This window comes from Oryx dammah, unplaced genomic scaffold, assembly GCF_014754425.2.
Source record: "Oryx dammah isolate SB20612 unplaced genomic scaffold, SCBI_Odam_1.1 HiC_scaffold_29, whole genome shotgun sequence".
Lineage (NCBI taxonomy): Eukaryota > Metazoa > Chordata > Mammalia > Artiodactyla > Bovidae > Oryx > Oryx dammah.
The window spans coordinates 90,451,316-90,477,473 of NW_024070213.1; the positions used below are offsets into that span (position 1 = coordinate 90,451,316).

General features: G+C 52.6%; 1 protein-coding gene across 2 annotated transcripts; it reads right to left on the minus strand.

The window, feature by feature from the left end:
* Positions 1 to 3,833: 3,833 nt before the first annotated feature.
* Positions 3,834 to 12,157, minus strand: SP7 (Sp7 transcription factor). Of its 2 annotated transcripts, XM_040234327.1 has the most exons (3): positions 11,922 to 12,157; positions 11,417 to 11,484; positions 3,834 to 6,740 (listed from the first exon to the last, which is right to left on the minus strand). In XM_040234327.1, the coding sequence occupies exons 2-3, from the start codon at positions 11,435 to 11,437 to the stop codon at positions 5,466 to 5,468; spliced, it is 1,296 nt and encodes a 431-aa protein (XP_040090261.1). In that variant the 5' UTR covers positions 11,438 to 11,484; positions 11,922 to 12,157; the 3' UTR covers positions 3,834 to 5,465. The 2 variants fall into 2 exon arrangements, with proteins under 2 accessions (XP_040090261.1, XP_040090260.1); XM_040234326.1 differs by lacking the exon at positions 11,417 to 11,484 and having other exon boundaries at positions 11,922 to 12,074.
* Between the last annotated feature and the right edge of the window lie 14,001 nt (positions 12,158 to 26,158).

A 26,158-nucleotide genomic window follows, 5' to 3' on the forward strand; every position in this document is an offset into this window, starting at 1 on the left:
GGGAGGGAGATCGGACCTTAAAAATACCAAAACCGGGAATTCTGCCTTCAGAATAAAAGTGAGATGGAGAGGAGAGGGACAAAAATAGGGGAAGGGGATTAAGAGGTACAAGCTACAAAGTAAAAAATAAATTACAAGGATGTAATGACAACACAGGGCTTCCGCAGGTGAAGAATGCGACTGCCAAGCAGGAGAGGCAAGAACCTGTGGTTCAGTCCTTGGTCGGGGAAGATCCCCTTGAGAGGGAAATGGCAACCCACCCCAGTATTCTTGCCTGGGAAATCCCATGGACAGAGGAGCCTGAAAGGCTACAGTCGGTAGGGTCGCAAAGAGTCAGGACACGACTTAGCAACTGAACAACAGCAATACACAAGGAATATAGCCCATATTTTATAATAACTTTGTGTGGAGTATAATCTAAAGAAATAACAAATCACTAGTTGTACACTTGAAACATTGTAGCCAATATAGCACAGGGAAAGTAGTCAATACTTTATAATAACTCTGTATGGAGTATAATTTATAAAAGTATCAAATCACTAAATTGTACACTTAAAACTAATACAATGTTGTATATTAACTATGCTGCAATTTTTAAGTGATATTTATCTTACTCTAATTCATAACAATGGAGTTTTTTTTTTTTTAACAATGGAGTTATTAATAGAATTGGAGTCTAATGCAGATTGCAGGCTCCTCTTCTTACAGCTGTGTAACTTTGGAAAATCACTGAACTCTTTGAGCCTCAGTTCCCTCACTTACAGAGGGCGCTAACACATGGTTGTTTCCCATACATAAAAATGGAAACAAAGCCATTTAATAAATTGTAAAGCATTAAGCAGATGCAGGAGATAAACAGCTCTAACTCTGCCACAAACTAGGTAACCCTGGACATTGGTTCATTCATTTAACAAATATTAATAAGCAATTCCAGGGCTTCCCAGGTGGCACAGTGATAAAGAATACCCCTGCAGGAGATGCAAGAGACAAGAGTTTGATCCCTGGGTGGGGAAGATCACCTGGAGAAGAAAATGGCAACCTACTCAAGTATTCTTGCTTGGAAAATTCCATGGACAGGGGAGCCTGGCGGGCTACAGCACATAGTGTTGAAAAAAGCTGAACATGACCAAACACCCATGCGTGCACGTGTGCATGCTTGTGCACACACACACACTCAACAATTCCAAGGATCAGGCTCTGGGCACAGAACTGTATAAGGCATAGTCCCCACTCCCAAGAGCAACCAGCCTCATTGGAGAGACATTCTGCTTTAATATTTTTGTCTGTGTCTGCCCCTCTTTTCTACATGAAAAGTTCCCCTCGAGTGTTATACCCTGAGTCAGAAAACCAGGGGTTCCAGAAGGTTAATAAACATGGGACTCATCTGAGAATCTTGTTAAAATACAAATTCTGGGGTGGAGCTCTGAACCTGTAGCTCCAGAAAGTCACCAGGTGATACGGAACGGACAACACTGTGAGACCCTCTCTGGCCATTAGCTTACTGTTGCCTAGGAAGACACAGAAGGTGTAAAAGAGCAGAATATAAAAATGGGGTAGTTTGGAAAAACTGGCTGAGAAAGCACTTGCTGAGACAGGAAAGCAGTATAGGATTGAAGGGAAAGTGGGAGTCTGTGACTGTGACAGATCTGTGGAGAGCAGTGAGATGCCATTCCCAAACTTTTTTTTAATTAATGTAATTATTTTTGCCTGCACCAGGTCTTCCTTGCTGTGTGAGGGCTTTATCAAGTTGCTGGTAGTCGCAGTTACTCTTTCCTTGTGTTTGGGACTCTCATTGCCATTGCTTCTACTGTTGGGGAACAAAGGCTCTAGAGCACTGGCCTAGAGTTGTGGCAACATGGGGCTTAATTGCTCTACCTCCTGTGCAATCTTCCTGCACCAGGGATGGAACCCGTGTCCCCTGCAGTCCCAGGCGGATTCTTAACCACAGGACCACCAGGGAAGTCCCACCCCCACAAACAGTTTCATTGTATCTTAACCTTGGCACCATCCAACCCCCAAAACTCACTACAGCCTGGGCCTGCAACTTCCACCCTCCCTTCAATAAAGCCTGATTTTCACCAACAGATTGCGTTATAATTATCAGTTAGGTGCCTGCCTCTTACCAGTAATGTGACCTGGAGAGAAGGAAACGGTGCTCTGTGTATTCACACACAGTCACCATCTCCCATGTGCGTGCTTAGTTGCTCAGTCGTGTCTGACTCTTTGTGACCCCATAGACTGTAGCCCGACAGGCTCCTCTGTGCACGGGGATTCTCCTGGCAAGAATACTGGAGTGGACCTTCCCAATCCAGGGGTCGAACCCAGGTCTCCCGCATTACAGGCGGATTCTTTACCGTCTGAGCCACCAGGGAAGCCCATACAGCTTATTTAACGTTTGTTGAATGATTTTTCACAATTTCCAGAGTCTTGGGAGGCTAGTCCGGGCCTAGCGCACTCTCCACTAACTTCACCAGGGGGCGCGGTGGCCCCGGCGACACAGTGACTGAGACCCACAGTCCAGGAGCGCAGAGCTCTCAGCAGGCGGTCTCCACCCCGGCCCCTCCTACGACCTGGGCGGGAAACCGAGGCAGCGCCCCTGCCGCTACCCGAAACTTCTAAAATGGGCCCCCTACTTTGAGAGGCGGGAGGCATCACGGGAGCCTGGGTGCCTGGACCTCGGCCCGCCGCCCCTTCCCCGGGCCCGCCGAAGCCCGGCGCCCCGGCCCGGGGCCGGTAACCAGGCGCACATGGTCCGCCCGGCCCTGTTTGTCCTGGCAGCGCGCCGCCGCTATTTGAGGCGGTTTTTATCTCCCAGAAACCAGCAAAACCCCAAGCGGAGTCTAGGGAAGATGAAAGGGGCCGAGGGGCCGGGGAGGGGACGACCGCGAGGCTGCGGCGGGCGGGAGCTGGCACCGGACAGGCGGAGACCGGCAGGCGAGAAGGCCAGGCCCTGGGGGGTCCCGAGGAGCCGGCCCAGCGGGGTAGCGCCGAGCCCGGGGGTCCACTTCGGGCCGCCGCCGCGAGCCTAGGCGTCCCCCGCCCCTTTTCCGTCTCTCTTCCGCCGCGGCCCCCGGCCCGCGGGAGAGTCCTCGGAACTCCGATCCTTCTTCAAAGCGCCTTTGAAGCCCTGCGCCCCGCCCGAGGGCAGGGGATTTCGCACCTGGACGGGGGCGGGGTGGGAAGGGGGCTGGCAGCTCGAGCTCGGCCGGATCGCCGCCTGGGACCCGCCGACCTCTCCCCGCTACAGCGCGGCGGGCCTCTCCCGAGCCCCCGAGGGGTACCGGCGGACTGGGGCGCCGCCCGCAGTCGGGCCCAGGCCGGGGGAGCTGCGGGTGAGCCCCTCTGCCTGGCGGGGGAGCCCTAGGGGGCGGGGGCCGCACAAAGCCCTATTGTGGCTGGGGGCTGGCCGCCACAGAGTGCCTTTTGTTCCGCCTCTAACTGCGTGGCGGGCACGACTGATTGCAGGCCCCGGGCCGGGGGCGGGTTACGTGCCAGGCGGGTGCGCCCGCGGGAGCCGCACCGCGCCGGGCTCTGGCCCCGCGGTACTCCGCACGGGGCCGGCGCGCGTCCCGGCTAATGCCGGGCCAGGTCCGCTGGTGCCGAGCCCGAGGAAGAGCCGGGGAAGAAACCTCTGCCTTTCCAACTCCGCAGAGAGCTCTGGGCTGTTAAAAACACCTCCGCCGCAAGGCGGGACAGCCAAAGTATTCTACCTCGGGCGTAACGTGCAAACAGGCACGACACAATGCCCCTGGTGACTCCCCGGGTTGCCAAGGAGAAATCCTGTGGCTCACCTTTCTCCCCTCTTCTTCCTCTTTTCTCAGCATGACAAAATGTAAAATCAAACTTTTATTTATTAAATTAAAAAAAAAAAAAAGACTCCATGAGGGCTTGATCCCTTCCCTTCCACAATATTACCCTCTCCCCAAGCTCCGGCGGCTTTAACCCTTTAACTTGGGGCCTTGAGGGAGCAAGAAATAGAAAAGGAGGATCCAAAGTCACAGGAAAGGCATTCAAAGGCACGAAGCGGCTTTAAAAGTCACTGGAGGAGTTGGGAGCATCGAAGTCCCAGGTTGCCGGCCTGTGGATGCAACCCCAAGTCAGCTTGGGGACCTCTGTCCTCCTAGGTCTATAAATTCTTCTTTCTCATGACTTCTGGGCACCAGCCTATCACAGTGCCTTGCACAGAGTAAGCACTCAATAAATACTCGATTTTCTTGATCTGATCCCAGAGGAAGCCTTCCTCGCCATTTCTCCAGGAGAGACACTTCCAAACTAATGTCCTCCTTGGGTTAGATGGGCTTCCCCAAAGAGCATGTCTAAGATGGCAGCTGCAAGCTCTGTTAAAGGCGGCAACAAGGGATTAGCCTAATGGGGTCATGGTGTCAGGAGGGGCAGTGGAAGAACCTGCTCTGGGGTCAAGGAATCTGGAGTACATTCCAGTTCTCCCCTCCATAGGGCTTGAGTTTTCACAGCTTCTGGCCAGGGCTGGAAATATTAGGGATCCCTTAGTTGTGAGATACCCCATCAACTCATTAACAGAGATCTAGCTAATTCACTCTATTAGAGATTCCGTTAAGAGAAACACCATTAACTGAGACCCTGATGATAGAAGTTCTATTAACAAGATCTCCACTATCACTTTTTCTAGACAGAGATGCATTTGGCTAAAATTTCCATAGCAGAAATGGACCCCCTTCCCTCCCCAGCTCACTCTACCTGACCTGTCATCATAACTTAGATAAATAGAATTATTATTATTACTATTCACTTCTCTTGGAACATAGGGGTTAAATATACATGCCTGGGGGCAGCCTCCCTGACCCTGGGGTCACCCCATCTTTGGGATCAGATCCCCACCAGTCTGCCCCCTCTTGGCACCCTGCTCCCTGCCAGGTCACTTACCCCAATCCCCCGAACTCTGGTCCCTAATGAAGAGGCCACCAGGGGGCAATAAATTATCATTATCATCATCATGACTGTTTGTAAAAAAACGCTCTGGAGCATAGAAGGCAGTGGACTACAAAGTTGAGAAGATTGGAGCCTGAAGGCTAAGGAATAGTGGTAAATAAGCTTGGGAGGCATAAAAGATGCACATAAAGCAGTTAGTGAGATGAGAAATGAAGTGCTGGGAGCCCAGATGGAGGGGAAGCGAGTTGGTTTGGTAAGAACAGAGAAACTGCGCAGTGGCAAGGAAAGAGCTTCTGAAGCCCTGAGTGCAGAGATCAGGCACCAGGTGACGGCCTGAGATGAGAGTTTGCAGAAGGGTCTCATGGCAAGGGGAGGAAATAAACTGAGGAGGCATGCAGGGTGATACCCAGGCCCAGAATGGGTGGGAAGAGGGGGAGATGGATAGAGTTGCAAAGGGCAACATGCATGAGGCAGAGGGGGTGAGGGGCAAGCAGTGGTCCACAGAGCCAGGAGAGGCTGGTAAGGCAGCCTCAGGGGGCTGGAGACCTCCAACCAGCTCAGATCTCCAGCAGGTTGCTCTGCTCCGGGCTGCCTTCAGGGGCTTTTTCTGGGGGTGCCGGTGAGGCGGAAGGTCTGGGTGTCTGACTGGCCTCCTCTTCGCCAGCACTGCGGCCCTCCCCCAGCTCCTTGGGGCCGCTGGCTGGGGGTCCTGGACCTGGCTCGCCGTGGGTGCGTTGATGTTTGCTCAGGTGGTCGCTTCGGGTAAAGCGCTTGGAGCAGAGCAGGCAGGTGAACTTCTTCTCCCGGGTGTGAGTGCGAACGTGGCGCTCCAGCTCGTCCGAACGGGTGAACCTCTTGCCGCAGAAGAGCCAGTTGCAGACGAAAGGCCTCTCGCCCGTGTGCCAGCGCAAGTGGGCCTTCAGATGGGAGGCCTTGCCGTACACCTTGCCACAGCCCGGGATGTGGCAACTGTGGATCGGCTTTTTTCGCAGCCCGGCTGCGGCAGCGCCCAGGCGCTCCAGCTCCTGGCAGTTGGGGCAGTCACAGGAGGAGCGCCCTGCTCCACTGCTCCCGTAGCCAGCACTGCCCCCTGTGCCTGCACCCCGGGGGGGTTTGGCTCCACCGCTCCCCTCCAGCTGCCCACTGTTGCCCACTGCCTTGGGTTTATAGACATCCTGGGGCAAGACATGCTGGGGCCCTGGCTGCAGGAGGTGGGGAGCTGGATAGGGGGCTGGATTAAGGGGGGCAAAGTCGGACGGGTAGGTGGGCAGCTGGGGGTTCAATGGAGGCTGAGCAGGGCCTGCAGGCAGTGTCCCTTGCAACCCATCACCCTGGCCCTGCCCGCCACCGAGCCAGTTGCCCCCAGGATGCATGTCCCACCAAGGGGTAGGAGCATTGCCTGGACCCGGTGAGATGCCTGCGTGGATGCCTGCCTTGTACCATGAGCCATAGGGGTGTGCCATGTCCAGAGAGGTGTAGACGCTGGGCAGGCAGTCAGAAGAGCTGTGCCCCTTGGGCACTAGGAGCCCAGGGTCCTGGGTGCCCGTGGGCCCTGGGAACGAGTGGGAAAAGGGAGGGTAGTCATTGGCATAGCCCGAGGTGGGTGCTGGAGGGCTGCCTGGGGGGGAGAGGAGCCCATTGGTGCTGGAGAAGGGGGCTGGGTAAGCATCCCCCATGGTTTTGGAGGCTGAAAGGTCACTGGTCACAGAGTATGGCTTCTTTGTGCCTGTTTTGCCCAGTGTCGTGGAGTCCCGCAGAGGGCTGGAGCTGCCAAATTTACTGCACGCCGCTGTCAGCATGGCCAGGGGGCTGGAGCCATAGTGAGCTTCCTCCTGTGGGGAGAGAGAAGCATTGCTTAGGTGGAGGAAAGGAGATGTGCAGAAGGACTGCACAGCCTGGAGACCTGGAGAACAGAAGAACAAGGGTGGTGAGGAAGAGGTGAAGAGGATGGGGATTCAGAGGTAAGGTCAGGGAGGGGGATGGGCAGTGAGGACTGGGACCCAGGGAAGAGCTCAGATAGAGTCTGGAAAAAGAGCAGAGGACCAAGACAGGGGCGGTAAAACCCAACCTAACAGGCAGGAGGCAGAGCTCCCTGTGATGCTGGGGATGTGCAAGGGCCTCTGAGGAACAGGAGATGCTTCTTAAAAAGCCATGAGAAGAGCCAGGGATCAAGGTAGCACCTGGATGCGGTGAGTATCAGGGATCCTGACCCCTGGAAGTGGGTTGGGAGCAGAGGCCATGGTGGGGGACTTGGAGAGGAAAGACAAGGCTGAAAGAGCAGCGTGGGGAAAAGCGGAAGTCTTAGGGGACCGTAGTTGCCCCGGTTCCAGGTTTTCCCAGCTTGACCCCTTATTCACTTCCTGTCTCTACTTCATCTCCTGACTAAGGCAGTGGCCTAGTCACCCTAAAGCAGTGTCCTCATGTCCCTGGTAAGAAATCTCTTTCTCTTGGCAGGGACCCTGGGCCAGGGAGCAAGAGGAAGCGACGGCGGAGACACTGGGACATTGAGAGGGAACAGGGTTGCCGCCAAGCCAGGGCTGTGGCTGAGGCAAGAATGTCTTTCAAGCGGGCATTAGGCACCTCCTGCTTTGTGGAGCCAGCTGGTACCCCTTTGGGAGGGCTTGGAGAGCTGAAATCCTCACACCCCTCCAGGGCAGGGAATTGGATTGGCTATGATAGTGGCTCATAGCCACACCCCTCCCTCCATGCCTCAGTGTCCCCTAACACGTAGAGACCCCTCCAGCACAGTGAAATGAGGGAAATGTGTCTAGATGCAGGGCACAGAGGTCTTTTAGGAATACCAAATGCCCATCGTGCTGTTGCTACCAGGCCAAGCCCCCCTGAGATCACCATCCTTCAGGAACTCACGGTACCCCTCCCTGAGTCAGCTCTGGGACATCCCAGAAGGAAATGGTGCCCTCCTGGATCTCCAGCTGGCATGCATAGGCATCCATTACTGAGAATCCCACCAAAAACAAGTCAGAAGCTGACCTGTGTAGTCCTTTGACGGGGCCCTCAACGACAACAGCAAAAGTGTGCCTGGTACCTTCCCAGTAAAACTGAAAAAGAACCCAAGAATCCAGGGTTCCCAGGCTAGCCTGCTAGCTCCTAGTGCATAGTCTGTGCCTGTGACACCAATCCTAGAGGTAGATCTGAGGTTTAGAGGCTTGCAGTGAGGGCTGTGTGTGCAATCGCCAGCCTTGCCCTGCTCCCAAAGGGAAACCTGTTGTTCCCCCTGCCCAGTGACCTCTTTCTGAGGTCCTGATGACAGCATGGACTCCCAAATTTGAACCATCAAAAGTGTCCTCAAATCTGGCCATGACAGAAGCCCTGCATCCTTCCCAGCCAGGGTGTCCCTGGAGCCTCTCACCTCCCAAGCGGAGGGGGGTAAGGCAGGGCAGCTGCTGGGGCAGGAGGCAAGTCCTAGTGGAAAGGAAAGGTCGAAACGTATTGTGCAAAGGAGAGGGGCAGAGACCCATAGAACCAGAGCAGAGGAGCCTGCAGGGTGAGAACCTGACCTTAAAGCCCCTGGTGGTAGGGGGTGGGGTGGGGAGTGAAAACAGTGGGAGCTGGCCCACAGGGGCAGAAACGGGCAGGGACGCAAAAGAGAAGAGAAGGAAAAAGCGACAAAAGGAGGGAGAGAGAGGAAAGCAGAATAAACAAAGAAAGAGAGGTGATGGAAAGAGACTGGGCAAGGAAGGCCCAGGAAAGCAGAGAAAAGAAAGGTGGGGGAAGGAAGAAAAGCGGGGAGGTTGGGGGAGGCAGATTTCCTACCTAAGAGAAAATCCCCCCGGGTGCTGGGCTCCAGAAAACCCCCAGACCAGGCCACTCCTCCCTCCTTCTCCCCCTGACCACCCCCTCCCCCTCTGCCTGCCTGGCCCGGCTCCGTTGGTTTCCCTGCGGTCGGTTTATTTTTAAAAACGCCGACGCGGTCCCCCCCGCCCGGCCCTCACACTGTGGCCACAGGGGCCTCAGCCAAGCCCAAGGACCCCACCCAGCCATGGGGCGGGAAGGAGGGGTGAGAGAAGGCAAGCAGCCCCAGGCCAACAGCAGACCCCCGCCCTGGGGAACAGAGAGCCCCAGGGCCCGGGGGACAGAGAAGGAGGAGCTGGGCACCAGACGGCTCAGAAGGTTCTGGAGGCCAAGAGCTTGGCACTTGGCTAAGGTTCATCACACCCTCAGTGTCCTTGTCGTGCTGCTTGGGCTCTCCCGAGAACTAGGGAGAGGGTCCTGGTTAAGGATTCTAAATATGTGCGTCTGTGTCCCCATATTGGGGAGCCGGGGTCTGGAGCCCACCTTCGAGTTGTTTTTCCTCCTGCTTCCACCCACATCCATTGAAAACAATGACAACCACACCAATACAGGCTTTTAGGTAGTGAAGGGGAAATCTCTGGAGAAAGAACAAGGTAAGGAGCTGTCCCAGCTCTCACTCTCACATGGGGAGGGGACCCTGCCCTCTTTCCCCTGACCCCGCACTGGAAGGCTCACTTGGACATCTGAGTGCTGACTGGCCACCTGAGGTCCCAGTTTCCAGTTCTCCACTTTCAGCCTCCTCCCAAATTGTTTAGTTCTTCCAGCTTCCAAGTCTCCATCCTCATTAGCCCCCATCCCCATTTCTCCCTCCTCCCTGATCCTCTGCATCTCACTCTGCCTAGGTGAGCCTCCTGTCAAGCTTCCCTCTCTGAACCCCCAAGTTCTTCCCACTGTCCAAGAGGACTTCCTGATGGGGGTATAAGAAGAAGCTTGAGGGCCCAGGGGTCCCTCAAAATAGATGAAAGAGACAGAAGCTGGAAGCCTTGGTATTAGGGGCATCTCCAGCTTACAGGGAGTGAGGGACAAGAAAGTCCAGTTTCCAGGACACGCTCCTCTCGCCAAATGCTACCCCGATCCCATGTCTTTCCAGCAGACCTCTGGCCCAGCCACTCCCGCAGGCACCAGTGCCACGCTGGCAACTCTGGCATGAAGCCCACGCCCATTGACATGGCCCCTGCCTTGGGTGGACCCAGGATTTCCATGCACCTTAGTCCTCCAGCTTCCTCAAGACCAAGCACAGCATTTCAGTGATGGCTCAATCAAGAGTCTCTTGGGGAGATGGCGGGGTGAGCAATCTGCCTCCTTGCAACAGAGGATAGACATAGCCCTGAGGACCCCCAACTAGGTCATGGTGTCCACCCCACTGCCTCATATGCCATTCCCTCAAACTCAGGCACAGGCTCCCTCTCCACCAGCCTTACACACACCATTCCCCGCTTGGACTAACAGATACTTGGGTGACCCAGCCTGTACACACACCTGTGCTCCCACAAAGCCAGCCACACGTGCAGGTGTGCTGCTTTACATTCTGACACTCACAGGCAGGCCAGTGAACACAGATGTTAAGAGACTCCTGTCCATCTCCCACACACCTCTCCTGCAAGGCTGAATGAGTCAGCTTGGACCTGAGCTGGTGTACTGGGAGCAGACATGGGGCCTTCAGAGGGGCCCAAGAATAGAGAAGGTCAAGGCCACTGACGGGAGTTGATCTTTGGGAAAGGCTCTCTGGTCCCAAATTCCTATGGAGGGAGCCAGAAAGCAGAAGTGGTAACAGAGACACAGAGTCAGAGATCCAGAAGCAAGAAGAACTCAGGACATTCAGACAGCCTCTGAGTGACTGTGAGTCCGCCTTTCCAACTGTGATGTGCCATGAGTCCCTCAGAAGCCCTGGCAGAGTCAGCAGTTTCTCAAGCCCCCAAGCCCTGACCCCCATGGTACCCTAGTTCCCTCCATCCTCAGTGCCAGAGGCAAGGGATGCTGGGGTCCCAGCCTGGAGGGGAAGTGGCCCGGTCCGCCCTGGAGCCTCCCACTCCCAAAATAGAGCTGAGTTTGTCTTTGGCTGAAAGCTAAATATTTGTGAGCCGGGCAGGCGGCCTCAGACCCTGGCCCTCCTCCTTGGTTGCCTCTCAGACCTGGGCCCAGTTCCTCTGGTCAGCCCCTCCACATACATGGACTGCCCTCTCCCTTCTCTCATTGCCCACCTCCTCTGCTACCAGCCCAGAAGCCCAGCCCCCTCCCCACCTACAAACCAGACAAGACACTGCTTAGGGTGAGTCCTGAGAGCCAGGACCCCCAGAGAACCATGTACTCACTGTTGCCCAGTGCCCACTCAGCCAGTCCTCTGGCCTATTTCTCTCTTCCAGTCCCCTACCAGTTTGTCTCTCTCCCACTCCTCCCTCTTCACTCCCCTCCCCTTCCCTAGCCCACTCCTCAGAGTTAGTGTGCTTGGTGGACCTCAGGGGTCCATGCCTTCTTCTAACCTAATCCCCTCTGTCCTCCTCTGACTGCTCCGTGACCCCTTGCCCTGCTCTCTCTCCTCCCCTTTCTCCTGCCCCCTGCCCCCTACCCGTCCTCTGACCCCTGAAAGTGACAAGCACCACAGCAACTGTCTGTGTGAGTTAGAAGGTGGGAGTGGACAGGGATTAGGACCATTAAGATCCAGGCTGGTGTCCTGGGGGAAGGAGGGGACAGTTACCTCAAGCAGGGAGGACGCCATCCTGAGGCTGGGGAACGGGTCCCAGGGAGCCAGGCAGATGGAGAGAGCTGAGCCGGAGAGAGGGAGAGGGAGAGGGAGGGAGAATGGGAGAATGGGAGAGAAGAGATCTAAAGTTAGAAGGGACTAGGGGGTGGGGGTGGGGGGGCTGCTCTCTGTCTGTAGGGATCCACCCTCTAATTACAGCTTTCCCAGCGGAGAAGGCTCCGGATCCAATGAGCAGGGCGAGAGAGGGAGGCAGAGGGTCCAAATTTCCTGCTCCATTTGCTGAGCTCCCCCAAAGAAGGGATCTGGGCGGGAGAGGAGAAACGGGGCTCCCAGGGAAGCAGGAGGGGGTAGGGACAGGGCAAGTTGTCAGGGCGTGCCGGGGGGCACTGAGGGTCTGGGCAGATGCAGGGTGGGCCCAGGTGCCCCACACCCTGCCCCCAGCCATCCCATAGGCGGCTGTGGGAACCCCTCCCAGACAGAGCTCCCGAGTGTCCTGTACCTGGGGGATAAGGGGCTGGGTGTCTTGAGTCTCTCCTCTCTGGAGGTCTGGCACTGGGAGTGCTGGCAAGGGGTCGCCTGAGGGTCCGAGGAGGGCTCCGCTCCTCTCCTAGGCCAGCTGCACTCCTGTTCCCACTCAGGCTCTGATCCCAGAGTCCTGGCTGCGGGTCCGCGGGTGGCGGCGGCGGCGGCTGCTCCTGCTGCTGCTGTTGCTGCTGCTCCTGCCGCCGCCGCTGCTGCCGCTGAGGGAAGGAACAGGAGGGAAAAGGAACAAACCCCAAACCACTAATTAGAGATCCAGGGGGGGGATGGGGGACTGGGGACGACACTCACACAGAGAGACTGGAACACACTGACATACACACTCATGGACAAACACAGGACGATACATGTGCACATCCACGCGCGCAGGGCTCCCCACCGGGGCGCGGCCACTGTCGTGAATGGACAGAGACAAACTCACACACAGATGATCGCAGTGACACGGCTGGAGGCACGCACGCCCCACACAACACACACATCCGAGCTGACCACAGAGATGCCTGCTTCCCCAGTCACCCACCTCGAGAGCAGGAGAGCCGTGTTGTGAAAGTCAGGAGGGAGCGTGTGCTCTGGGGTTGAGGCTTTCTGCTGCCCAAGCATTTGAGGGTCACGTAGGTAGGTTCCAGAGCAAGGCCTAGAGGGAGGGACAGGGTGGGGAGGGCTTGGCACAGGCTTGGGGCTCCCCAGTCTTCCTCCCAGTACCTCAGTTTCAGTCTTGAGAAGTGACATCTAGGCCTACCTCCCTTTGTGGGGCAGAAGCTAGATCTTGCATATCTGAGAAAATTTAAGGCAGGCAGGAGTGAGGGTAGGGGGTAGGAAGTCACTGGGTCAACGCATCCGTGCCCGAGCCTGGCCTTTTTGGATCAACTTCCTTTCCCCCAAAGACAGACCCCAGACACCATCATTTCTTGCCAGTTACCAGTCCTAGGCCCTTCTTGGCCACACACACATCCAGTCTCCAACCTCTGATGGATCGTTCTCATGAGGGCTCATGCTCTCCTGGGAGTGGGTCTGGTTCCCTTTCTCACTGTCGTGCATCGATTCCCCCTGCAGCAGGAAGAATTGAAGTTAGAGCTTAGGCAGGACTTCCAAACTTTGACTTCTCATCAAAACGGGGAAGAAAAGAAAGTCACCCAGTTGGAAGAGGGGAATGTAAAAAAGTCTATGAATTGAAACCTGGACCCTGAGGTAAGTTTATGGGAGAGAGAAGACTGGGCAGCCAAGTGGAAGAACCAGCATCTCTCCCACTGAGGGGCCCAGCCAGACAAGGTTGTTTGGCAAGTTATTCCCCAACACACCCCTCTCCCCCGGCCAGCCCTGCCCATCAGAGGAATGGAGCCTGGTCCTTCCCTGCTTTTCTTATTCCCCAGTCAGTCCCCTCACTTGCTCTTCCTGGGTGCCCACCTCCAGGCTCCTCATACTCTCCTAGCTCAGCTTCTCCAGGCAAACTGGAGGAGGAGGCAGGAGCAGCTGGAAGTCCTGGGAGAGTTACCTGCAGTTTAACCAGCAGGCAGGGAAGGATGGTGGGGGAGTTAGGGTTGCCAGCCCCAGGATTTGACTTCTCTAACAGAACCCTGTAGACTCAACTTTTGAGGAGAGGGTTAGGGAAGCAAGGTGACTGGCAGACAAAGGAAAAGAAGCAAAAGAAGAAACACAGAAAGACTGAGAGGCATACAGAGCAAATGAAACAATCCAATAAAATCAGAAGAGACACTAGCGAAATAATATGGAGAGAAGAGAGGAAAACACAAGACCAGTATGTGGCTTAAAAAAAAACCCACACAAACAGCAGAAAAGAGGAAAAGAAATAGGCCCAGAGAAACAAAGATGAGGAGACAATGGCTTCAGAAGAACAAGACAGGGAGGACTGCAGGAGGACTGGCCGGGCCCCGCGGAGGCAGAGGGTGAAAGCGGCCAGGCAGGTGGGGGGCGGGGATGAAGTATAAATAGTCCATAATTGTGTCCGATGATTACACGGGCCACCCCACCCGTCTGCCCAAGAGGAAGTGCCCGTGGTGGGGTGTCCCATGACCTCGAAGTCTCCCCCTGGTAGGGGGGTGTTTCTGAGCCTGAGGTGCCAGATGGATTTCTGGGCCCCCCTCCCCAAATCCAGCTCAGAAGTTGGTGAGGAAAAGGGGAAGCTTTGGGCAAGTTACTGCATCACCAGCAGAAAGCCATCCCGCTTTTAGACCAGGCAGGCAACTGAGGCAGAGGAGCAAAGTCTAGACTCCAGAAAAGAGATGGTAGGTGAGTGAGAGGTTGGGGCTCCAACTAGATTGGGGAAGAAAGGAAGCAATGGAAAAGGAAACGGGAGGCAGGAGGAGAGGAGGTATGGGGTTGAAGAGGGTAAGGGGAGACAGGTATGGCCAGCCATCTCCACTTCATTTGGGGATCTGGATCCCTAATCCTACTGGGGTGGGGGGAGCAGGAGTGCTAGGGAAGGGCAAGGAGCAGGATCCCCGGAAGATGTGAGCCAGGGCCCCTGACGTGTCAACCCCAGTAGGACAGTGCCTGGACACAGAGCCCCCCTCCCAGACCTCTGTGCTGAAACCAGGGCAGAGGGGCTGCCTGAAGCTCCCAGCTCCCTCCCTCAGGACCCTGGGCTCTGACTCCTTCCACACCCTGTTTAAGATAGTCCTGCAGTCCAGACCCTGCTATTCCTGGGCCCAGACACACACGCCCTTCCCAGCTTCCCCAGGGGCTGGGGTCAGCAACTGGGAGCCCTGACCAAGGACCTGCCTCCACTCTCTCAGGCCTCCCTCAGCCCGGCCTCCCAGGGGGTGGGGCAGCCCAGGCAGAGGCGCCATGTGGCAGGGGCGGGTAGAGGCTGCGGCTCTGGTCCTTCCAGTATAAACCCCCTAGGCATCTGGTTTCTATCCACCACCCCCCACCACCCTGGGGGCCCCTCAGCCTCCGCCCATGGCCACCCAGACACTGAGCTCCAGAGATGGACGCCCCTGAAGGAAGGGGTGGGATGGTGCCTTTCTGATCTTTCAACCCCAGGACCGAGCTGAACCACAGGGACGTTCCCTTCCCTCCCTGCCTCTCTTCCCTAGAAGAGGCAGGGTGGGATTTCTAGGTTAGAGGGGGTTGAATCTGGAACCTGCCTCAGTTTTCTTTAGCTCTTTTTTGGAAAGGTCAGTGGGGGTGGGGCGAGTGAACCCTTGGGAGAGTGGGAGACTTATATCTCCCTTCTCCTCAGGGAAGTGCTTCCTCCCACCCCACTACCTTCTGCCCACCCTGGGCTTCCTCTGAGAGCCCCAATCCAAAGGGACTGCTAACTGTTCCTTTGTTGTTGTCATGGGTTTGGCTACCCTAGAGAGAGTCACCAGGAAACCGGGAACAGAGTTCTGAGATACAGATCAACACGTTCTCTGATACAGACTTAATGAGTCTGTATCACTTTCAGATACGCTCTTGCACATGCGATGAATTATGAACATATATAGTCTGCAGGCATCCACACTGACACACACTGATATATATACATACATTGTACAGATGATGCTCACACCAAGACACTGACCCTAACCTCCAGTCACAAAAATGCACACACTAGCACCTATACATGCCTATAGACCCACAGTCACCTACAGAGACTCACAGACTCTCAGTACACATTTTTACATATGTGGCAAATATGACATATATATACACACACAGGTCTGTCATCACAACCTTACAGCTCTAGAAATCTAGGGGATTTAGGAACTCTTCTTCGTATAAGAATCTGGACATAAGGGTGATGTGGCAGGCACTGCCAGTCCTACAAATTATTGCCTGCAATTCTTACTGGTGTAGGAAACTCACGGGTAACTTTGGGGACTTGCTGATCCTTTATCCTCCATATCCACCAGAAGTCAGAGACCCACATGGTCCCGGTAAACTCCCTGGCCCTGGGGAACCCCGGCATGCCCCCCCCCCCCCCAGACCCCCCCCTGCTCTGCGGCCCGCTGACTCATCTCTCCCTCTCTGGAGCTCCCCAACCACAGGGGCCTGGAAGAGACGCTTGGAAAGTTGCGCTCACGTCCCGGGCCCCTAGTCTGGCCACTACCCACCCCCGTGCACCCAGGCCCAACCCTTGTCTCCAGTGGATACACTAGTGACAGAGAACACAGAGGGGACAGGAAAGAAGGCACCCAGAGTCAGGAAAATAGAAAGACCAAAGGAAAGAGGAAGAACAGAGATGGTAGGGATACAGATCAGAGACCTTGAAGGGCAGCTGCTAATCTAAGAGGGTCCTCCAAAAGTAACAGGGCTGATGACCCGGGGGAATGTCCACTCATGACTTTGGGATGTGGATACTGCCCAGTGCCTTGACATTCTGAGCTGAGGCTCAGGAAGCTTGGACAAGAGAATCCCACTGTGGGAGGCAAAGCTGAGGATACAGGGAAGAAGGGAAACTCTTAGGAAGCTAGCAACCTCTGTATGTGTGTGCGTGAGTGCTCAGCCGCTCAGTTGTGTCTGGCTCTTTGTGACCCCATGGACCGAAGCCTGCCAGGCTCCCCTGTCCATGGGATTTTCCAGGCAAGAATACTAGTGGGTTGCCATGCCCTCCTCCAGGGGATCTTCCCAACCCAGGGATCAAACCGGAATCTTCTGGGGCTCCTCCATCGGCAGGTGGATTCTTTGCCACTGAACCACCTGGGAATCCCCAACCTCTCTATAGAACGTTGCTTGAAAAAGGAGCTCCCCACCCTAAGGTTCACATAAGCATATTTACACATCTGTGTTATCTCAGCTCCCTCCCTCTCCACTGGCTCTCCCCATCCCCTCTTCCAGTGCCTGGGTTACAAGGCAGGACTCCTCTTGCTGGTTCCTCTCTGCTCTGAGCCTCAGTCTCTTTAGCTGACATTTGAGCCCCAGGATAGGAGATAATATAGCAGTTCCAGGGGAAGCAGATCTAGAATCAGAAGAAATGCACTGGTAAGGCTAGGAAGGAGCAAGGATGAGAGGAGACAAAGAGGGAAGGGTAACACTGAGAGGCCTGATAGAGAACAGAGGAATCTGCACTGGGTAGGTATTTTGAAAGGCTCAGCGTGAAATTAAGACGCTGTGGCCGGGGACTTGCTTGGTGGTCCAGTGGTTAAGAATCTGCTTTCCAATGCAGGGTACATGAGTTCGATCCTTGGTTAGGAAATTAAGATCCTGCATGCTGCAATGAAAGACTCTGCAGGCGGCAACGAAAATCTGATGCAGTCGAATAAATATTTTTAAAAATTTAAAAAGACCCTGGTTATCACCAGCAAGTCCCTCTGTGTAAGAATGATACCCTGGAATCTGATACACAAAATATATTACTGTCTTTTAAAAAAATATTTATTTGGCTGTGCCAGGCCTTAGTTGGTGCACATGGAATCTTTGCTCTCCATTGTGGCATGCAAGATATCTTTAGTTGTGGCGTGCAAAATCATAGTTGAGGCATGTGGGATCTAGTTCCCTGACCAGGGATCGAACCCAGGCCCCCTGAATTGGGAGCACCAAGTCTTAGCCACTGGACCACCAGGGAAGTCCCATATATTACTGTCTTTAAACAAAGAGAACTTGAGGTTATAGAGTCCTGATCACATTTTCTATCCTTAGTGATGAGGCTGAACAACTCAAGGCAACAGTTCTTCAAAATCTTAGACATACTCCACCCCACTCCCCCTGATTTCTCTGACCTGCTTAAATTCTTCTTGGGAGAACAGTTTTTTGTTTTTTTTTTTTAAATGCAGACTAGATCCAGGAACATTCGTTCATTCAACAAATGCTCAGCAAGCACCTGCTTTGTGCCAGGCGTAGCAGGACTAAACTTAAGCTTGCAATCACATATCGGACAGATCCAGTCTTTTGCCTCAGAAACCTACAACCAACCTAAAGAGTGGGAAGTATCTTAAGAGAGTAAGTACCGGATGTTATTGGAGAACCAAAAAAATGAATCTAAGCCAGTATTGGGAGAATCAAGGAAGGTTTCCTGGAAGCAGGGATGCACAGGTAAAGAAATTGAAGGGTGAAAAGGAGTCAATCAAGTGAAGAGAGGAAAAGTGTTATATGCAAGGGGAAGAGTGTATGCAAAGGCCCAGAAGTCTGAGGGATTAATGACATTTTGAGGAGCTGAAAGTTGAGTGCAACTAGAACATGAAGAGTAGGGGCTGATGGAAAAGGTCTCATCAGCTGTGCAAGGGATCTGAACCAGATGCTCAGGGCAACATATGGGAATATTGGTATTTTCGAAAGATGACCCTGACTGCAGAGGAGAGAATGGAATAGGGACTTAGAGCCAGGCAGTTCTGGGCAGATCAACTGCTTACTATGGTGTAAGGTTGGGCACACTGTTTAACCTTTGATGCCTTGGATTCTTCTTCTTTAGAATGGGGAAACTTAATACAGCAACCTCCCAGGGTTGTTATAAGGATTAGGAATAATACGTGTGGAACTCTTACCACAGGGCTTGGCACTTAGTAGCTGTTCCATAAATGGTGCCTAATAGTATTTGTCAGAGTTTGGAGGAGGGCAAAATCAGAGGCAAGACCAGTTGACCGCAGCAGTCCAGGCAAGAGGTGAGAAGGTGTGGCCCACACCAGCAGAGGGCATGAGGAAAAGTCAATGGAAAGGTGATGTTTAAGGGGCTGGTATAGAGAGAACATGGTGAATGATCAGATATGAGAAGGAGACCAAGCGATGCGGGAGACCAAGCAATCGAGGGTGACTTCTCTTGCTAAGTGTCTTGGTGTGGGCATGGGCACACAGGACATGTGAGCATGTGACAGGTACCTACTCAATTCTGAGGGTGGCCCTTGATAGCCAGCCGCTGTGCCTGGTCCACTAAGTGAAGGGCCGTGCTGCATCTGAGGACCTGCCTCCCAGGAGGGTCCCTAGTACACACTCAGCCCTAGCCTCTCTTTATTTTCCTTTTCCCCCACCCCTGTCCCCCGCCTCCCCAAAAACCCCCTTCAACCTGCACCCACCGCCGTTCTCCTCTCCTACGAAGGAACTCTCTGTAAGTTTAGAGTCTGCACAGGCCACCCTTCTCCATTCTTCGTTTCTGCACTGCCCGGGTTAATGAGAGTCCTTGAGGCTCAGGCATTCCTCCCCAAGCACTCTCAGTCGGACGCCCCCCGCTGGATCCCCAAGCAAGCACCGCTTGACTTTCTCGGCGGGGAGGTTTGAAGACGGGCGAGCGGTATAGCCGAGGCAAGTCTGGTGGTCTCAGCCCCATCTCCAGCTGTTGCGCGGATGGGTGCCTCTGGACCGGCAGATCACGAGGCCTGGGGCCTCCGGGCCGTGCCTCAGTGTCCACGCGCGCGGCTGGGAGACGGAGGGGCGGGCCCGCTGGGGGGCGAGGGGCGGGGCGCGGGCGGGGCCGGCCGGGCCGGGCGCCCGGGCAGGAGGCAGCTGCATATCTGCGGTCCCGACCACAATTGCTGGGAGTCGCGTCCCGGAGACTGGCGGCGCTGACTCTGCCCGCTGCGGCCGCCGCGCCGATTAGAGCCCGAGAGGGAGCGCCAACCCGGGGAAGGGGGGAGGAGGCGGCGGCGGGGAGCTCTGTGTGCCCCTTTCCCCTCCGCCCCAGCCAGCGCCCCCAGCTGCCCCGCCCAGACCTCTCTCCGTGGCCTGAACCTGGGACCGGAGTCCTGCCTTCCCAACCCAGGCGTCCTCCTCTGGACCCTGCAGGGCCGAGATCCTGAAGGCGCTAACATCCCGTTGACCCCAGGCTGTCAGCCTCTAGTGCCCTTTCTCTTCCCTATCCACCCACACAAAGAAGAGTCTGAATCTCAGGACTTCTACCCAACCCCCCCGCCTTTCCCCGCTTCCCACAAGCACTCTCTAGGCAAAAGTAGTTCCAAGCGAAGAATGGGTCAGACTCAAAAGGACCCACATTCAGGGGCCAGAGCACCCCCTGCTGGCTGGCCCGAAGCCCCTGCCCCTCCCCCTCCAGCTGTGACCTCCAGCTGTGGTGGTTGGGAAGAGCTGGCCTCTTTGATCTAGGAGCGTGGCCACCCCCTCCAGGCGCCCCATTAACCTCCATTATCCCAATTAGGCAGCCCTCCCAGTCCTGGATCCAAGCTTCAAAGCCCCTTCAGTGAGGAGAAGGGGCTGAAGCTTACGCCGCCCCCCCCCATCAAGCTACACCACTTTCAGACAAGACCCAGGTGTTCTGGTCCCCAGCTTTGGGTACAGGCTAGCAGGGCCCGAAAAGGGGTCTCTGTCTTCCAGGCACCAACCATATCTCAATCGTTAAACTTCACTATAAAGAGATAAAGGAACCCTCTTGAGGACCCTCAGTTTTCTTACACATTTAGATGGCAGCATCCGGGTTCCTGGCTGACCTGAGCTTCCCATCAGTTTATCCTGCTTTATCCAATGGACAGGGAAGCCAAGAGCCACCCCCTCCTCCCTTAATCCTATCTCAACACTCTCCCCCTCCCTCCTGGAACAATTTCCGCTGGGGGAGCCTGAGCAGGGCCCAGCACAGTGGCCGCTTCCTGGAACATTTTCCTGTATCCGAAACCGCGGCTCCCTCCCCAGGGACCCACTGATCAAGGCCAGATGGGAGCAAGGATGGGGGAGGAAGAGAGGGAGCCAGGCTCTCACCATCACCCCCTCCCAACACACATGCACACCACAGGGAACCCTTGTCCCGACACAAAGGCACACACCGCATGCCACCATCACACACCCATGGGCATTCATGGCAACACTGACGACCACAAGGGCCAGGTCTTAGAAGGAGACCTACATAAAAGTCAAATAAGTACATTCAACACACACATGGATGATCACACACACTCCCTCTCTCCTTCCACTTCCTCTGAAGTTTCCTTGGCCCTGGGCCATCCCTGCCGTCTAAGAGACCTTAGGGATCCAAGAATACTGGGTAGGAGAGCAGGCAGGCCTTACTTAACAGAGGTTAGGGCACAGACTGAGACATCCAACCCTGCTAGACAGCACCTACCACCTCATTCCATTTCTGGATGGTTCTCAGGCCTGACCCCTCTTTCCCAGGGTCTCGAGAACTGGGGTAGAGGAAGACTGCAATGCTCCCCCTCAGTGCTACCCTCCAAGCATCTTCTGCTAAGTCACTTCAGTCGTGTCCTACTCTGTGTGACCCCATAGACGGCAGCCCACCAGGCTCTCCCATCCCTGGGATTCTCCAGGCAAGAACACTGGAGTGGGTTGCCATTTCCTTCTCCAATGCATGAAAGTGAAAAGTGAAAGGGAAGTTGCTCAGTTGTGTCCAACTCTTCGAGACCCCATGGACCGCAGCCTACCAGGCTCCTCTGTCCATGGGATTTTCCAGGCAAGAGTACTGGAGTGAGGTGCCATCACCTTCTCTGAAGCATCTTCTGCTGCTACTGCTAAGTCACTTCAGTCGTGTCCGACTCTGTGCGACCCCATAGATGGCAGCCCACCAGGCTCCCCTGTCCCTGGGATTCTCCAGGCAAGAGTACTGGAGTGGGTTGCCATTTCCTTCTCCAATGCATGAAAGTGAAAAGTGAAAGGGAAGTCTCTTTGACCCAGGGATCAAACCCAGGTCTCTTGCACTGCAGGCAGATTTTTTACCATCTGAGCCACCAGGGAACCCCCAGGTTGAGATGCGTCCGTGCATGGGCACAAACCGCCAGTCTTTCAGTTAATAGCCAAATGTGCTAACTGATTGTGCGTACAGTATAGTGATTCACAGTTTTTAAAGGTTATACTACACTTAACAATCATTATAACATATTGGCTATATTCCCAATATATCCTTGTAGCTCACTTCATAAGTAAACTCCCTAGTGGACTTCCCAGGTGGTGCTAGTGGTAAAGAACCTGCCTGCCAATGCAGATTAGACATAAGAGACATGGGTTCGATCCCTGGGTAGGGAAGATCCCCTGGAGGAGGGCATGGCAACCCACTTCAGTATTCTTGCCTGGAGAATCCCATGGACAAAGGAGCCTGGCGGGCTGCAGTCCATAGGATCGCAGAGTTGACATGTCTGAAGCAACTTAGCACATGCACAAACTACATACTAGTTTGTACTTCTTAATCCCCTACCCCTATATCGCCACTCCCTGCTCCCGCCTCCCCACTGGTATCCACTAGTTTGTTCTCTATATCTGTAAGTCTTTTTCTTTTTTGTTATATTCAACTCAGCCCATTCTTTAGCCTTTCCTTCTTCTGCCGACTGCCTTTCCAGTTCAAGAGCCTAGTTGTTACATCCTATGTGTTTGACATTTGCTAAGAAGGGTATAGATTTGGGCATGGATACAATATGGGACAGAGCATTGGAAAAGCTGAGGATGGAGATACATTGTCTGCTGTTTCTGGAACATCACATTGGTTTAAGGAAAATATCTGAAGCTACAAAATTCCAAAAACTCTAGAGTACAGTGGAAGAAGATGAGGGAATGTGATAGTTGTAGGAAGAATCAAAGCTCATCAGCCTAGCCAAAACTCATTAAGTTCTTCCCTCAGTCTTGTGGCCTAGTTAGAAGGCAAATCCCCAGGCTCACCTGAGGAGGGTATGCTTCAAGCCATTTTTATTCACTTGTTTAATGGTTTACCTCTAGACTATCTAAAAGCCTCTATTTGTTATAGCTACTATCTCCCATCTACCTATTAACCTGCAACTTCTTGCTCTTGTTCAGTGGCTAAGTTATGTCCAATTCTTTGTGACCCCATGGACCGCAGCACACCAGGCTCCTCTGTCTTTCCCTGTCTCCCAGAGTTTGCTGAATTCATGTCCATTCAGTAAGTGACGCTATCGAACCATTTCATCCTCTTGCTCTAGCTCCAGCAATAAAAGCCTACTAATCAATTTAGTAGTCAGTAGGATTTATTGAGTGGACCCTTGGGTGAAATATTATAGAGAAAATGCTACATAGAACTTTTAGTGCTTGCACTTTAGGATCTTAACAACCTAGGTAGGGCAAAAGAAAAAAAAATGTAAAAAAGGTGAAAAAACATGGGACCATGTTTGAAAGCATAGATGACCCACTTTCCTTGTTTTCCTCATTTGAAAATAAACAAATTTGGCTACATCTAACTGAGAAACACTGACTTCAATGAGCACTAACTTTCCTTTCTGACTCATCTCGGGACTGCTAGAATACGCCTTTAATAATATAAGACATTAATAGAGAGGGGGGTTCAGGATGCAGGGGACACATGTATACCTATGGCCAATTTATGTTGACGTATGGCAAAAAACCATCACAATATTGTAAAGTAATTATCCTCCAATTTAAATAAATAAATAAATAATTTAAAAGTCATTAATAAAGAGCATGTTAATATGTTGAGTAACAAAAATCATATCATTATTTAGGGTCAGATCATGAACTCCTTATTGCCAAATTCAGACTTTGAAGTAAGTAGGGAAAACCACTAGACCATTCTGGTATGACCTAAATCAAATCCCTTATGATTATACAGTGGAAGTGAGAAATAGATTTAAGGGACTAGATCTGATAGATTGAGTGCCTGATGAACTATGGACTGAGGTTCATGACATTGTACAGGAGACAGGGATCAAGACCATCCCCATGGAAAAGAAATGCGAAAAAGCAAAATGGCTGTCTGAGGAGGCCTTACAAATAGCTGTGAAAAGAAGAGAAGCGAAAAGCAAAGGAGGAAAGGAAAGATATAAGCATCTGAATGCAGAGTTCCAAAGAATAGCAAGGAGAGATAAGAAAGCCTTCCTCAGCGATCAATGCAAACAAATAGAGGAAAACAACAGAATGGGAAAGACTAGAGATCTCTTCAAGAAAATTAAAGATACCAAGGGAACATTTCATGCAAAGATGGGCTCAATAAAGGACAGAAATGGTAGGGACCTAACAGAAGCAGAAGATATTAAGAAGAGGTGGCAAGAATACACAGAAGAACTGTACAAAAAAGATCTTCACAACCAAGATAATCACGATGGTGATCACTCACCTAGAGCCAGACATCCTGGAATGTGAAGTCAAGTGGGCCTTAGAAAGCATCACTAAAAACAAAGCTGGTGGAGGTGATGGAATTCCAGTTGAGCTGTTTCAAATCCTGAAAGATGATGCTGTGAAAGTGCTGCACTCAATATGCCAGCAAATTTGGAAAACTCAGCAGTGGCCACAGGACTGGAAAAGGTCAGTTTTCATTCCAATCCCAAAGAAAGGCAATGCCAAAGAATGCTCAAACTACCACACAATTGCACTCATCTCACACGCTAGTAAAGTCATGCTCAAAATTCTCCAAGCCAGGCTTCAGCAATATGTGAACTGAGAACTTCCAGATGTTCAAGCTGGTTTTAGGAAAGGCAGAGGAACCAGAGATCAAATTGCCAACATCTACTGGATCATGGAAAAAGCAAGAGCGTTCCAGAAAAATGTCTATTTCTGCTTTATTGACTATGCCAAAGCCTTTGACTGTGTGGATCACAATAAGCTGTGGAAAATTCTGAAAGAGATGGGAATACCAGATCACCTGACCTGCCTCTTGAGAAACCTGTATGCATGCAGGTCAGGAAGCAACAGTTAGAACTGGACATGGAACAACAGACTGGTTCCAAATAGGAAAAGGAGTATGTCAAGGCTGTATATTATCACCCTGCTTATTTAACTTATATGCAGAGTACATCATGAGAAATGCTGGGCTGGAAGAAGCACAAGCTGGAATCAAGATTTCCAGGAAAATATCAATAACCTCAGATATGCAGATGGCACCACCCTTATGGCAGAAAGTGAAGAGGAACTAAAAAACCTCTTGATGAAAGTGAAAGTGGAGAGTGAAAAAGTTGGCTTAAAGCTTAACATTCAGAAAACAAAGATCGTGGCATCTGGTCCTATCACTTCATGGCAAATAGATGGGGAAAAAGTGGAAACAGTGTCAGACTTTATTTTGGGGGGCTCCAAAATCACTGCAGATGGTGACTGCAGCCATGAAATTAAAAGACACTTACTCCTTGGAAGAAAAGTTATGACCAACCTAGACAGCATATTGAAAAGCAGAGACATTACTCTGCCAACAAAGGTCCGTCTAGTCAAGGCTATGGTTTTTCCAGTGGTCATGTATGGATGTGAGAGTTGGACTGTGAAGAAAGCTTAGCACTGAAGAATTGATGCTTTTGAACTGTCTTTTTTCATTCTGTTATTTTCCTCTATTTGTTTGCATTGATCGCTGAGGAAGGCTTTCTTATCTCTCCTTGCTATTCTTTGGAACTCTGCATTCAGATGCTTATATCTTTCCTTTCCTCCTTTGCTTTTCGCTTCTCTTCTTTTCACAGCTATTTGTAAGGCCTCCTCAGACAGCCATTTTGCTTTTTCGCATTTCTTTTCCATGGGGATGGTCTTGATCCCTGTCTCCTGTACAATGTCATGAACCTCAGTCCATAGTTCATCAGGCACTCAATCTATCAGATCTAGTCCCTTAAATCTATTTCTCACTTCCACTGTATAATCATAAGGGATTTGATTTAGGTCATACCAGAATGGTCTAGTGGTTTTCCCTACTTACTTCAATTGAAGTCTGAATTTGGCAATAAGGAATTCATGATCTGAGCCACAGTCAGCTCCGAGTCTTGTTTTTGTTGACTGTATAGAGCTTCTCCGTCTTTGGCTGCAAAGAATATAATCAGTCTGATTTCGGTGTTGACCATCTGGTGATGTCCATGTGTAGAGTCTTCGCTTGTGTTGTTGGAAGAGGGTGTTTGCTATGACCAGTGCGTTCTCTTGGCAAAACTCTATTAGTCTTTGCCCTGCTTCATTCCGCATTCCAAGGCCAAATTTGCCTGTCACTCCAGGTGTTTCTTGACTTCCTACTTTGCATTCCAGTCCTCTATAATGAAAAGGACATCTTTTTTGGGTGTTAGTTCTAAAAGGTCTTGTAGGTCTTCATAGAACTGTTCAACTTCAGCTTCTTCAGCTTTACTGGTTGCGGCATAGGCTTGGATCACCGTGATATTGAATGGTTTGCCTTGGAAACAAACAGAAATCATTCTGTCATTTTTGAGATTGTATCCAAGTACTGCATTATGGAATCTTCTGTTGACCATGATGGCTACTCCATTTCTTCTAAGGGATTCCTGCCCACAGTAGTAGACATAATGGTCATCTGAGTTAAATTCACCCATTCCAGTCCACTTTAGTTCGCTGATTCCTAGAATGTCGACGTTCACTTTTGCCATCTCCTGTTTGACCACTTTCAATTTGCCTTGATTCATGGACCTAACTTTCCAGGTTCTTATGCAATAT

Bases quoted from the DNA above. Each gene is read 5' to 3' on its own strand.
- SP7 (XM_040234327.1), bottom strand. From the start codon at position 11,437: ATGGCGTCCTCCCTGCTTGAG. The intron at 6,741-11,416 runs GTAACTGTCCCC...CTCTCCCCACAG, and splicing joins TGGCGTCCTCCCTGCTTGAG to GAGGAAGCTCACTATGGCTC.